The sequence below is a fragment of the Kogia breviceps genome, chromosome 17 (assembly GCF_026419965.1).
Source record: "Kogia breviceps isolate mKogBre1 chromosome 17, mKogBre1 haplotype 1, whole genome shotgun sequence".
Lineage (NCBI taxonomy): Eukaryota > Metazoa > Chordata > Mammalia > Artiodactyla > Physeteridae > Kogia > Kogia breviceps.
The window spans coordinates 48,947,057-48,959,764 of record NC_081326.1 but is presented as its reverse complement, the minus strand read 5'-3'; the positions used below and the strand labels follow the sequence as shown (position 1 = coordinate 48,959,764).

General features: G+C 38.3%; 1 protein-coding gene across 4 annotated transcripts in view; it reads right to left on the bottom strand.

Annotated features, from left to right (window-relative positions):
* Nucleotides 1-12,708, bottom strand: part of OXR1 (oxidation resistance 1) — a 502,318-nt gene that overhangs the window by 239,534 nt on the left and 250,076 nt on the right. For all 4 annotated transcript variants that reach the window (XM_067017533.1, XM_059043607.2, XM_067017535.1 and 1 more), the window contains exon 3: nt 215-411. In XM_067017533.1, coding sequence (XP_066873634.1) covers nt 215-411 — 197 coding nt within the window. The remainder of the gene's footprint in view (nt 1-214; nt 412-12,708) is intronic.

Genomic DNA, 12,708 nt, shown 5'->3' with positions numbered 1-12,708 from the left:
ATAGGTTCTATGCAAATACTATGCCATTTTAGATAAGGGACTTGAGCATCCTTGGATTTTGGTGTCCCTGAAGGGTCCTGGAACCAATCCCCGTGGATACTGAGGGAGGACTGTACACGTTATATAAACAAGGGGCATTTAACCACAGCCCCACACATTCACTGTGCTGTTCGGATAAACCCCGTCTATTCACGTGCATAAACTTGGTACTCACCAATGGTGTAGAACCTCTTCAGCTCACTCCTTCGGGAAGGATGCTTCTGGGAGTTTTCTGCGTTGTTCTGCGCTTCTTCAGTGATGGGCGTCTTGGGTGTGGTGGGTTTACTGGCTTGTGGCATTTGCTTTCCTGCACCAGCCAAAGGGTTGAACCCTGGAGCAGTAATATCCACCGACTGGGACTTTTTCTTCAACCTACAGGTAAAGAATACCACATGCTGTAATTACTGACTCTAGAGAAAGACACACTTTCTTCACATTTATCTCCACCATAATTTCTTTCACCAACTGAGTTATGCTTGGCCTTGAAAGAGAACAAGGTATATTCAGAAATTACAGACCTTCCCTACAGTATTTTAAATTCTTCAAATATTCTTGAAACTAGTGGGGAAGAAAATCTTCTGTCTTAATCATTCTGAAAGGTTTCACTAAAATATATTAAAATGTAAGGTGATAAAAAAAGACCTTTATTTTTTGAATAGCAAATAAAATGTAACTTCAGACAAAGAAAACGCATTTGACTATTGCTTGTAGTTTTGCGAGGAGTGTTTTTTAATGCTAATGTAAAACATTAGTTAGAAATAAATAATTGCAACCCAGAGAAGAATAATGAAATACCTATCTGGATAACTAGAGGCTGCCAATGCTTTTCTGTTTCATCGGTAACAGCATCTTAGCTGGAAAAATTATAGCGTTTATACTGTTTCTCCAGATACTCTCAATGACGATAAATGTATTGCGCACTCCTGCATTTTAGAGAGCTGACATCAGGCCTAACATGGAAAGCAAAAGGCCAGGTGAGACGAGAACATGTCTCTTGGTATAAAAATAATTGGTAAATGATATGAGCTAAATTCAAATACTTCAAGCTACACAACTTGCTATTTGTAATTTAACTGAACCCTAAAGCCCAGCTTACTCTAGGCCCTTGGTTCTTCTGGAGGCTAATGTTAAGTGTCATTTTTCAAGTCTTAATTCCCTACAAAAAGCTAGTTGGCAGTTTTCTTTATCAGTTATGGTAGTCACACCGGCAAATTTGGAATTTCCTGAAAGTTTCATACACCTTCACACCTACAGGTTTTATTCAAGCTTTTCCAGTACATTAGGCTTCCACTTTCTGCCCCACGGTCAGACCCTGCTCCTGCTTCTAGGCTCGGCTTAGATGTGGTCTCCTCTGGGCAGCTTTCAGTGACACAGACCTTGGTGGCCGGACAACATTTTGCACTGGAGGTTATTCATAATGAGCTCTCAATAAGCATTTATTAAATTGAATTTACCAGAGCGAAAGCTTTGTTAAAGAAAGAGAATATATCAATTAGTAGAAGATTTTTTTAATGAAAGCAGTGTTTACTCAATTTTAGTCCTTTAATTATCACCTGTAGGATATCTGCCCTCTTCACATACCACCTATGTTACCTACTTAATATTCATGAAAATTGACTCGCTTTGTCCAAATTGACAACAGATATATTAACAAGTGCTCAAGAGCACTAGTCATGAGAAATACAAACGAAGACCACATTGCACTCATGAATAGGTCTACAAAAAGGGCTAAAATGTCAAAGACATGGCATGAAGTATGGTGATAAGGAGCCACTGGAAATCTGGGACACTGATGGTAGACACCACTTTGGGCAAATGCCTGCTTGGCTGAAGGCATGCATCTTTTGACTCACCAATTCTATTCTTAGAATTTATCCTACACAAATATAGGCGTGTTCACCAAAAGACCCAGTTGGGAGTGTTCACAGAAGGACTATCTGTAATACACAAATATCAAAAACAGCCCAAATGTCTTACCAGCGGTAGAAATGCATAAGTGAGCTATGATAATACCTACATAGTGGACTTTTATACAGCAATGGAAATGAACAGACCACAGTTACTTGCAACAATCATGGATGGTTTTCATAAAAATAATGTTGAGACAAGGAGACAGATACGTAAAGGCACATGCTGTAGGATTCCATTTATATAAAGTTCAGATAGAAGCAAAACAATCTATGATATTAAAAGTGTGGGTAGGATAACTGCTGGGGAATCATTACATTGATAGAGACATGAAGGGCTGTCTGGGATTCTGGTACTATTTTGTTTTCTGATCTGGGTTCTGGGTTCCAGGATGTATTTACTTTGTGAAAATCTAATGATTTATGGTTTTTGCATCTTTTCTGAGTATACCACATACTCCAATAAAAGGTCTCTATCTGAAACTGACTGAATTTTTAACTTATTCATTTACAATGAAGATTACATATAGTTACTGAATGGCTGCTTGTTACAAAAAGGTGACCATAGAAAGAAATAGAAAGAAAGTCTTGGCCTCTAGCCTCCCAAAGATGGCCAGAGTAGAGTAAATCTAATACAGGATCCTTTCCTCGCTGGCGATGGCTATCCCCTAACCCCATCCCCCTGCTTTTCATGAACTGAAAGGGACTAATTCATTCATTCCTTGAATGGCTACTCTGCACCAGGCACTCTACTGGGTACCACGGATACACAGTGAGCAAAAGAGGCAAAATACCTGCCATCATGGAATCCTCGTTCTTATAGAGGGAGACAAGTAATAAGCAAAGAAAGAAACCAATAGATAACAAACCAGGTGGCAAAAAGTACTGTGGATTAAAATAAAGCAGAGTAAAAGGGAGAGCGAACAGAGGTGTACATGCATACTATTATATAAAGGAGAGCCAAGGCAGTGCTCTCCCACCATCAGACTTTTGAGAAGAGACCTGAAAGGAGGAGCCACGAGCATATTTGGGGAGCAGCATTTCAGCAAATGGGGAACCAGTTTTTTGTGTGTCAGAGGAACAAAGTGGCTGGAACAGAAAAAGGGAGGGGAAGAGGAACAGGAGATGAGGTCAACAAGATGGTGCTGGGGAGCAGGGGACAGAGGACGGATTATACAGAGCTTCAAGGTCATTCAAGAATGAGGCCAGGAGAGGATGTGAGCAAAGGAGAAACGGCACGATGGCTGTATTTTAAAAGAATCGCTTTGGTTGCTTTGTTGAAATTAGGTTGAAGGCTGTACTTCCAACTTAAGCAGACTGCATGCAATGTCCTTCAAGGAATCACCACCAAAAATCACCTACAACATACAAATCAACATACAACCAAGTATGTCGTAAGGTACAACATACTTAAGGAAACAAGGGTTTACTTTGTACAGGGTTATGTATTTATTAATGCCTTGGTCTTCCAATAACATCATTCTTGTCTTAGTCTGGAATTTGTAGACTGGAACTACAAGTTACGGTAGTAGTATATGCAGCTCAAGAAGGCATTAGGATTAATAAGAAGTTAAGAAATAAGCTGGGGGTCACCAAAGCAGCAACGTTAATTTGTCCCAACGCGGCTTTCCGAAAACTGCACTTAGACACAAAGCCTTAGACTATACTAAAAACATTACACTGAACCCTACAAACTCTAAGAAATCACCAATATTTGACCATTTTCACTTACAAAAAAGGTTAATTTTCTAGAGTTCATCCTGTAAACTTTATTTCAAAATTAAATTTGAGTTTCAGTATAAAGCAAGTTTTCTGCAGGGAGCGGGGTGCAGAGGAGGAGGGATTGAAAGGAAAAGTGCTAAATTTTACTGAAAGAAATTCAGCTGCTCTCTAGTTCTCAACAAAGATTATTTTCAAAATGTAAATGTGACAAAGTTTATTTCCAATTCACATAGCAGACTATTTCATCACCAGAAACTGTTTATATCTTATGTTGGTCTGTTTTAGAATTGATCAGAGTTACTAAATTTATGTGTCCCATTGGAGGATATCAACAATGGATCTTATGTTTGATAAAGGGCTAGATACTATAATTAATGAAGTTCTCCAACACTTCAAACACCTAAGTGTCCCACAACTCCTTTTATAGCCTCTTTGGAATGAGCAAAGGACAAAGGCAAGCAGCCAATAGCCTTTCTGTGTTTTCCCTCTTCTTTCCGCCCTTCCCCAACAGACACTCGTGCCAATCAAGACTTGAAAGGTATCATGTTTTCATGTTGTTGCTGGAGTCTGGAATACGGCTAGTAGCTTTGTGGGCTTGCTTAAGAAAAGACTTCCATTCTCATGATCTTAGAAAGCAGAACTGTGTGGGTAATTGAATGACTCCTTTAAAGATTCTAAAAATGTCTCTACTGTGGTTGACAAGGAAACCTGCTAAAAGCTACCTTCAATTTCCAAATTTCATGAAAGGGGAAGTCTTTTTACATTTTTAACAATGTTCTTAATTAAATGTGTTAAACAAATGTAAATATAGTATAATAGCCTATGTAGTTGTACATGAGATAAAATAACCATTGATGATAAATGAAGCACTACAAATAGAGACAAAAATAATCCCTTAATAGGCACCGAAAGGATCTTTGTTTAGTGTGCTTTGCATTTCCAAAGGAAAATAAGCGTCGGTGACATCTTAGATGGGGAGAAAGAAATGATTAGAAGGAGCCATCCCTCTTGGCATGGCTCTGATAGGCACACTGTCTGGTGTTTCATAATCTTTGCCTTTTCTTGTTCCTCTGTTCTTGAACAAAAAAGAACTCTTCCTATTTCTCCAAACATATACCCCACTACCTCCTTTCAGCATGGGAACAATGTTGGACACTTCTCTGAGACTTAGTTTCCTCATCTATAAAATGGGGATAAAACATACCCAGGAAGGTTCTGAGAACTAAGTCAACATCCTATGGGAAAGTACCTAGCATAGCACCTGCACGGGATGCAAGTTCCAATCTCTTTATGATGATGTAAGGGGATATAATTTTGTTCAAACTTCTATGAATGCTGAGGAAATTATATCAGTTTCTTGGGATCCTTCCCTACTGCACAGCTTTAAACGTTGAGCCTACAGAGATTACATTACATTTTGTAGGGGGCTTCACCTTTTCTGGAGTGTGGATTTTGGTGAAGGAGTGGAAGATAACAAGAGGAGACATGCTAAATGGGGGTCCTTTGGGTGGTGTGTAATATGATATTTTTCCTGTGAGAGCCCCCAAATCTTTTGGGAAACAACTGAATCCATTGGATAGTTCACTTGAGTTATACATATTTTTAATCTGTGTGGAGTTGACCTAAATTAGCAAACTCGTAAGCAGAGGTAGAGACCAGGGAATCAGGAGGAGGTAAGGACAAGAACTAGAAAGCAAGCGTGAGGAGGGTTTTTGCCTCTCCTACTCTGTAAAAATAGGGTTCATGCCGATTTCAACCAGTTCTCCAAGGAGCAGGAGAAGCCCTGTAGGCAGATGATGAAATGTGAGGTCACAGGAACTAGAGAAAAAAAAGGAATGGCAGAAAACTTTCAATTCCAACCAATTTAAACAGAATTAATCTCATAGTCATCAGCTAAATTTTATTCTTGCCTAACTTATTTCGACTTTACCAGAAACATAAGAAATCTTCCACTCATTTTCAAAATCACGGAGTAGAATACACAAATCTCTGGCCTAAAGGATTTAATGGACATCTGGAGCCCAGAACTTGTGCCGACAGTGAGTGAATGTGGCTTTCAGCTGCTCACCACACAGGACTTCTTTCTCCCCAAGATGTGGGTCAATCCTCTATTTCAATGGCTTTCACCATGGAGAAGCTTTCTCTAAGCATCTTCACATTTAGATGTTTATTAGTCTGGTTTATTACCTGTCATACTCTCTTGGTCTTACCTTCCCTTTCCCTCGCACATTGTGGGGATTTTCACCTTCCCAATAACTCCACCCTTCAATCATCTTCCCTCCAAGTCATAGCTAAGCAATGCTTTTCATCTTTCTTTGCCTATCATGCTCTGCATCTTTTAACAGTTTTGTTAACTTGTTTGAATACTGCATAATAGAACTCTACCTTAAACCTAAACTAAACCATGGTATGACTTAAATACATAAGAAAAGAAATTCATTTAACCTGAGTTCTTAACTGGAATTACTTCTCCCATCAAGTGAATTTAAATTGTACATTTATGATAACTAATTGGATATGTTCCTGAGCTCTGTAGCTATCTGGGGGAAAAAATGACCTTTCTATTAATCATTTACTATATAGTATTAGGATGCCCCTAGCAATAACAGCAACAGTTGGGAAAATCTACTACAGTATAAGGGGAATATTCCCTAGGGCACAGGAAAAGTTTGGTTGGGAGGCTAAAAATTAGGGAAGCTGGAATCCAACCAGGACATTTTGACCAAAAAGTCATACTTTAGAATTAGGAGACAGAGATAAATTTCAGCTCTGACACTCATCAGTCATGTGACTTTGGACAAGAACTTGGACTGTCTGGGTCTCTACTTTCTTACCCACAATGGTGGCATTCAGGCTATCTGCCTACTTGACCCAAGAGAGTTACTGTGAACAGAAAATGTGTTAATTTCAATGAAAGTACTTTGTAAAATTCCACAGAACTCTGCAGTACCAGTAGCAGCTATACAAATTCCCTCTTTGCCCCATTTATTTGCTGTATGCTTACACAAATGTACATGTACACATACATACATGGATGCATGTGAATGGCTATGCCCCAAAGACTCAATGCTTGTAGTCCTTTCCAGTAACTTCCAACCAGAGACCATCTGTGATTTGCACAACTCATTACTGTTAGGAAAGCTGTCTCCTTGCTTCCTAAAAGAGCTAATGTAAGGATATTTTTTAAAGTAGTAAAGCTGCTGAGAATGTAGATTTTCGAAGTTGGATACTGTGCGCTGCAAAAATGTCAAGTCACTCAAAAAGAGCTTTTGAGAGTGAATGCCTAAAGAATTTTCACACTGCAAAATTAAGGGCTTTTGTTACCCCCCGCTGTAAACTTTGACTAAAAATCAGCAGCTAAAAACAAACCACAATAACATCAAAAAACAAGCATATTCAGAAGTCCAAGCAGAAGAAATGACAGATTGGAAACCTATGCATTAAAACAAGAAAACACTCCCTTGGGGTATGGGGTATGCCAATTACAGCCTGCTCTATAATTGCTGTGGCCAATCTATTCTTTGTGCTCCTAAACACAAGGATTAAGACAGAAAATATCATTAACATGGGATCAGGAATTACAGTCTTCTTTTACAATTCCAAACCAACGCAAAAAGTTTCAACAGAATTATCATTTGGGAGTACAAACTGGTATTGGAACAGTTAATGGGACACCAAAACTAGAGACCTTGTTATGTTTCTAGCCCTGTATTCATTCTAAGAGATTTATACTTTCCTATCTTGGAGATTCAGAGCACAGAAAATTCAAGAATTGAGCCACAGGTGCAATGATATGTAGAAATGGTTTGCTAGAAATTCTCTTCTTAAATGCAATTGAATTCAACTCTGTGAAGAGCAAGGCCAGTGTACATAATATCAACCATATAGAAGCATACATGAATTCATTACCATCATACCTAATTTTGTAACAAAAATACTAGAAATTAAATCCAAAACCAATCTGCCTCTACAGAGTTCAATAAATCCTAATGTAAATCCTAATGTAAAAGGTTAGCCTTTCTTATTGACCTTTCATGAAAAAGCCATCCAAGTCCTTGAAGTTTGCCAGCTGGTTTATTTATATTCCCATGCTTATGCCAGCCCAGAGAAAAGAGGCTGAAGAGAAGCATTTTTCATCAGGAATACTAACCACCAGATCAACTGAATTCCTGCATTCACAGAAATTCAGTCTGTTCACCATTTCATTCCTAGGACTTAGCATAGTTCTTGGCATATAGAAGGCACGTCATAAATAGTTAAATGAATGAGTGGTTTCTTCATGGGAAAAAGTCACAAGAGATAACACAAAAATGCAAGCAAGTTCATGTATAAAATCCATGAAAACAAACTAAGAGAATAAGTAACTTTGGACAGTTTGGGAGCGGATATAATAATCAATTTAGTACATTCACATAATATAGCCTCTTTCCCATCCGATCATGGTAATGTTTTGAAGCTTAGACAAAGGAAATTATTCCACCTCCATTATCAGTAGTATGATAAATCTGAACAGTATTTCACTTCTTTTTTCACTAAATTCAGCTTTGTAATTTCTAAAAATACACTCTGCAGTCTTGATAAATTGACATCCCCATGGAAAAAATTTCAGTGGTGGCATGAAGAAGTGAAAAGATCAAGGACTCTGGAATCAAAAACTGGGGTTCAAGTTCAGGATCTACTGTTTTAAAGTAATCTAATATTAAATAATTTTATTGATTTGAAAGTTCTACTTTATATTTTTGATCACTCATTAAGAATTTTGCATATTATCTTTCTACTATCAAGTTTCCAAAAATTAAGTCAATAGTAGTAAAATTTTATGTTTCCCCTTCCATGTTCTTTCCAATTATACCATTATATTGTAAGCATTCACTTTGAAATTACACAGATTTCCAATTTATTTCAGTTTTTGCCTTGGAACTTCAAAGCCTTTCGACTGGAAAATCCTGAAAGTAGAAACACATTATGCAAATCCAAAGATTAGGGCTTGAAGGATTTGGAAGTCAAATTCTTGTAAATGTTCAACAGTCTTCTGTAATAACTCACAGAGATGGAATTTAATTTTATTACCTTTGATGAAATGATTTGTAACATGCTATTGCCACATCGATTGCATTCTGTTTATTCATCTTAGGAAGAAGGAAATCAGAATAAATAAGACTATTTTAAGACTTTAGGCTTCTATCCAACATTGCTGATTAAAGGAATCTATTTTTAACAGGGCCTATTACAAACTATCTGTATAAAGCATATGGACTAGCTGATTAAAATGTAGTTTTGCTTATGCACAACATAAGGCAACTCCAAACTTAATCAAGATAGCTTCTGCAGGTAATAATAATACTCTGGCCCAAAGCGCAATGCTTTACAGTTAAAATGCCAATGTAGCAGAAAAATCTCCCGTCTTAATTTCCCCAAATGAATACATGAGAAACAGGAAAAGAAGTTCAAAAATATAGGTCTCTTATTTACATATTAATTCAGGAGCTTGATGGAAAACATCACCTCATTTAATCCATTGTTTCTTTACCTCTTTAAACCAACCCATCCTATTGTCATCCTAAAAATTTTCAAATGAAAATGATGCCTTGTTGTTTTTAAGTGTAAGATTGCATTATTGAGGGTATCCCTGATTGAAAAGGTTTTTTAAACTGTCCTATGTAGACTCTAAGTAGCTACCTTAGAATAGGGCAACCATGAGCCCTCTCCCAGTATGAAGATCATTGGGGAATCTGTTATCGTTTTCTTTTGTTCAGATAATAGTGGTTTAATACATGAGGTCTATGAAGTATGCCCCCAATATAGCAAAGTTGGATTTTAGACTTTCTTCAGATAAACATACTATAAAATGTTTAAAATTACATTAAAGAAGTCACTGTCTTCTTCCCAATGGCAACTCTATAAACCTACATTTCTTTCCCTATTATTTAAAACATTTTTCCTATTACAGAAAAGGGTATGGTCCTCCTCTTGTTAAAGCTAATCTCTCCATGTGTTCTCTGAATCCAACAGCATCCTCTCTCTACACCTGAGGTTTTAATGTACTAACTACTCTCTTCCCTCTGTAAATCCTGAAACAACTGAGAAATAAAGACAGGAGTCAAGGACTCTATTACAAGCTGGCAGCTTGGAGAAGCAGTATCCTGGTGAGGCTGCTCCATGTTCAGAGAACTTCACAAAGATGCTGTGGGCATCACATCCCAAAGACAGAAGGCAGAGGAGGTGGGGTCAGACCTCTGCAGTCCTTTTCACAGTTTGAGAAGTTGCTCTTCTTCCTTTGGAGAGGCACAGATACAGAGAGCCAAAGGTCTCTTCTAAATCCTTCAGAAAGGAAGGAAGTTTCTATTTTACACACACAGGAAGGGATGCAGGCAAGGCAGACGATGTTCCTCCTACATCATTTTCTCAACTTTACTCCTAGGTTATCTGCTTCCAACCTGGTCATGAATCTCCCCCTCTTTGCTAAACCATTCCCACCAGCATTCAACCAGGTGCTAAAATGTCTCATCCCTTCAAGAAGCTGTTTTCTTCCTAAGGCTACCCCATGCCATTTCCTGATGTCCCTTCTCTGTTTCACAGCACTCGGCTTCACCTCTTCATCTCTGCACAACCCTCTCCAACACCACTCTCACAAAACAACTCATTTAGGTTTCCAATCATTTCACACAGTCAAAAGTTACCTTTTTTGGTTTTCATCTCTTTTTTGGTCTTTTAGTCCCAGGATGTGTTTGTAGAGGAGGATAGCACAAAGGGTAAGGCTCTGGAGTTAGAAGCCTGCGTCCAAAATTTGGGCAAATTGCTTAATCTCTCTACAGTTTACTCGTTTGTAAAATGAGTTTAATAACTGTACTTACCTTGAAGGGTTATTAAAAGGATAATATAACATCATCCATATAAATATTCAGCATGATATGCACTGGTACGTATAAGTCCTCAACTTTTTTTTTTTTTTTAACGGCCCCTCTATGTTGAAACATCCTAGCTTAGAGCCCCTGACACACAATACTTCTAATATTCCTTTTCTTTTTTTCACTATTCCTTTTTTTTTCCCCTTTCAACCCTAAATTCTGGAATATCCAGGGGCCTAACAGAGCTGGGCCTCCCTTCGCTTTACGTTCACTATCTCCCTTGGGAAGAAATATTTATATGCTAAGAACTCCCACATTTATACCTCCATCTCAAACTTTCCCCAGAACAGCAAACTTAAATATACAACTAGCTACTTGGCATTATCGATTACCTGTGGCACATCTTAAACTCACCAAGTCCCTAAACAGATTCTCGATTCCTCAATTTGCTCCAACCTTCCTTCCTGTCTTCTCCATCTTTGCAAATGGCACCAACACCTACAGTTATTCAAGCCGGAAAACTCGAAGTTATATTTGTTCCCTTCCTTTGCAACACTCTCCAATTCTAATTCATCAACACATTCTCTCCATTCTGCCTTCCCAAATTATACCTTCAGCCTCTCCACTTCTCTCCATCTCCACTCCCACCTCCCTAGTCACCAGCCCTCTGGATTACTGCCACAGCCTCCATATTGGTCCCCCTGTTAGACTTTCCTTTTTTTCCTACCTATGCTTGCAGCAGCCATAACAAGCATTTTAAGCCTAAAGGAGATAGGCTATTCTCTTGCTCCGAAGAACTGAACGGCTCCCCAGTGTGATCTGATGAATTTCTCAACTGCTTTCCATGGTCCGTAAGTCCCTGCATCTCTCCATCTCCTACTTCGTCGTGGGCTATTCTTCTTGCTCATGTGCCAGTCCCCTTGGTGTCCTTCAAGGTTCTCAAACACGCCAAGCTCTTTCCTTCCTCAGGGCCTTTGCACATGCCATTTCCTCTGACTCTTTGAGTTGCTGGTTGCTACTCATTTTTTAACTCTCTTCAGAAACCCCATTCCCCATGATTCTAAGTAGGTGTCTCCTATCTCCTACCTCCCAGCCACACTCAAGCTGTTCTGTAGTGCTCTGCTCATTTGCTTCTCAGGGTATTTATCACCAAGTCTAATGATACATTTGTTCATGTTTACTTTTCTCTCTTCTGTCTCTCTCACTTTGCTGTTCACTCTGGTGGGTCTGGAAGCACATCGCCTTTATCCATCTACCAAGTGCCTTGCACATCAAAAATATTTACTACACGAATAAGCGAATCGATGAAGAAATAAGTAAATTATCCCTCTGCATAAATTCCAGACATGTCTTCACTCAGAAGACTTACAGGCCATGAGGTTATGTTTATTCTCTCCATCTTCTTTCATTTTTAGTTTGGACCAGTCACAGTGTCCCCAATCTTTCTTAAGAAATTACTGTCACATCTCTATGATTAGAAAACCACAGTATTCATAACAGTTGTGTGAAAAGAGAGCTGTCTCCAGATCTATGAGAAGGACTAATTTTAAAGGCTGAAAATTATGGTTGAATGCATCATCTAAGAAATAGTCTTGGGCTAGAAGACCCTTTAAAACATGTGTTGATATACTGGCATTATGCTAATGGGCATTTCACTCCTGTATTTTCTGGGCGTCATATTTCTGCAGGTAGTAAATTACATTAGGAGGAAAATCAAATGGAGATTGAATGCACAGAAGCAAAATATTACATATTAACAAGCCAGGAAGAAAAGGGCAGTAGAAAAAAATATATCCATACATGTTAATTTCTAATTACATTAAAGACTGATAGAAATACCTACGTAACTCTATTTAAAATAGTATATTCAGTCAATCATCATTAAAGAATAAGAAATAAAATCTGATGATGGCAAAAGGTAGCAATCTATACTTAACTGTAGTTTGAAGGACCCTTAAAATCTGTAGGGAAGCTGAGTTCAACCACTTGATTTCACAGTGGCATTACTGGAACTGATATATCTTGAGCTCATGCTATATATTAAGTAAATGACCAATTACTGCCTCTAATCTGTACACCATAAGCTACCTGAGGTCAGATATTGTCTTATTTATATTTGAACCACCAGTGTCCTGTACCCTGCCGGGCACACAGTAGCTACCATTAAAGGCTTGACTTCACCTAAGGATCAA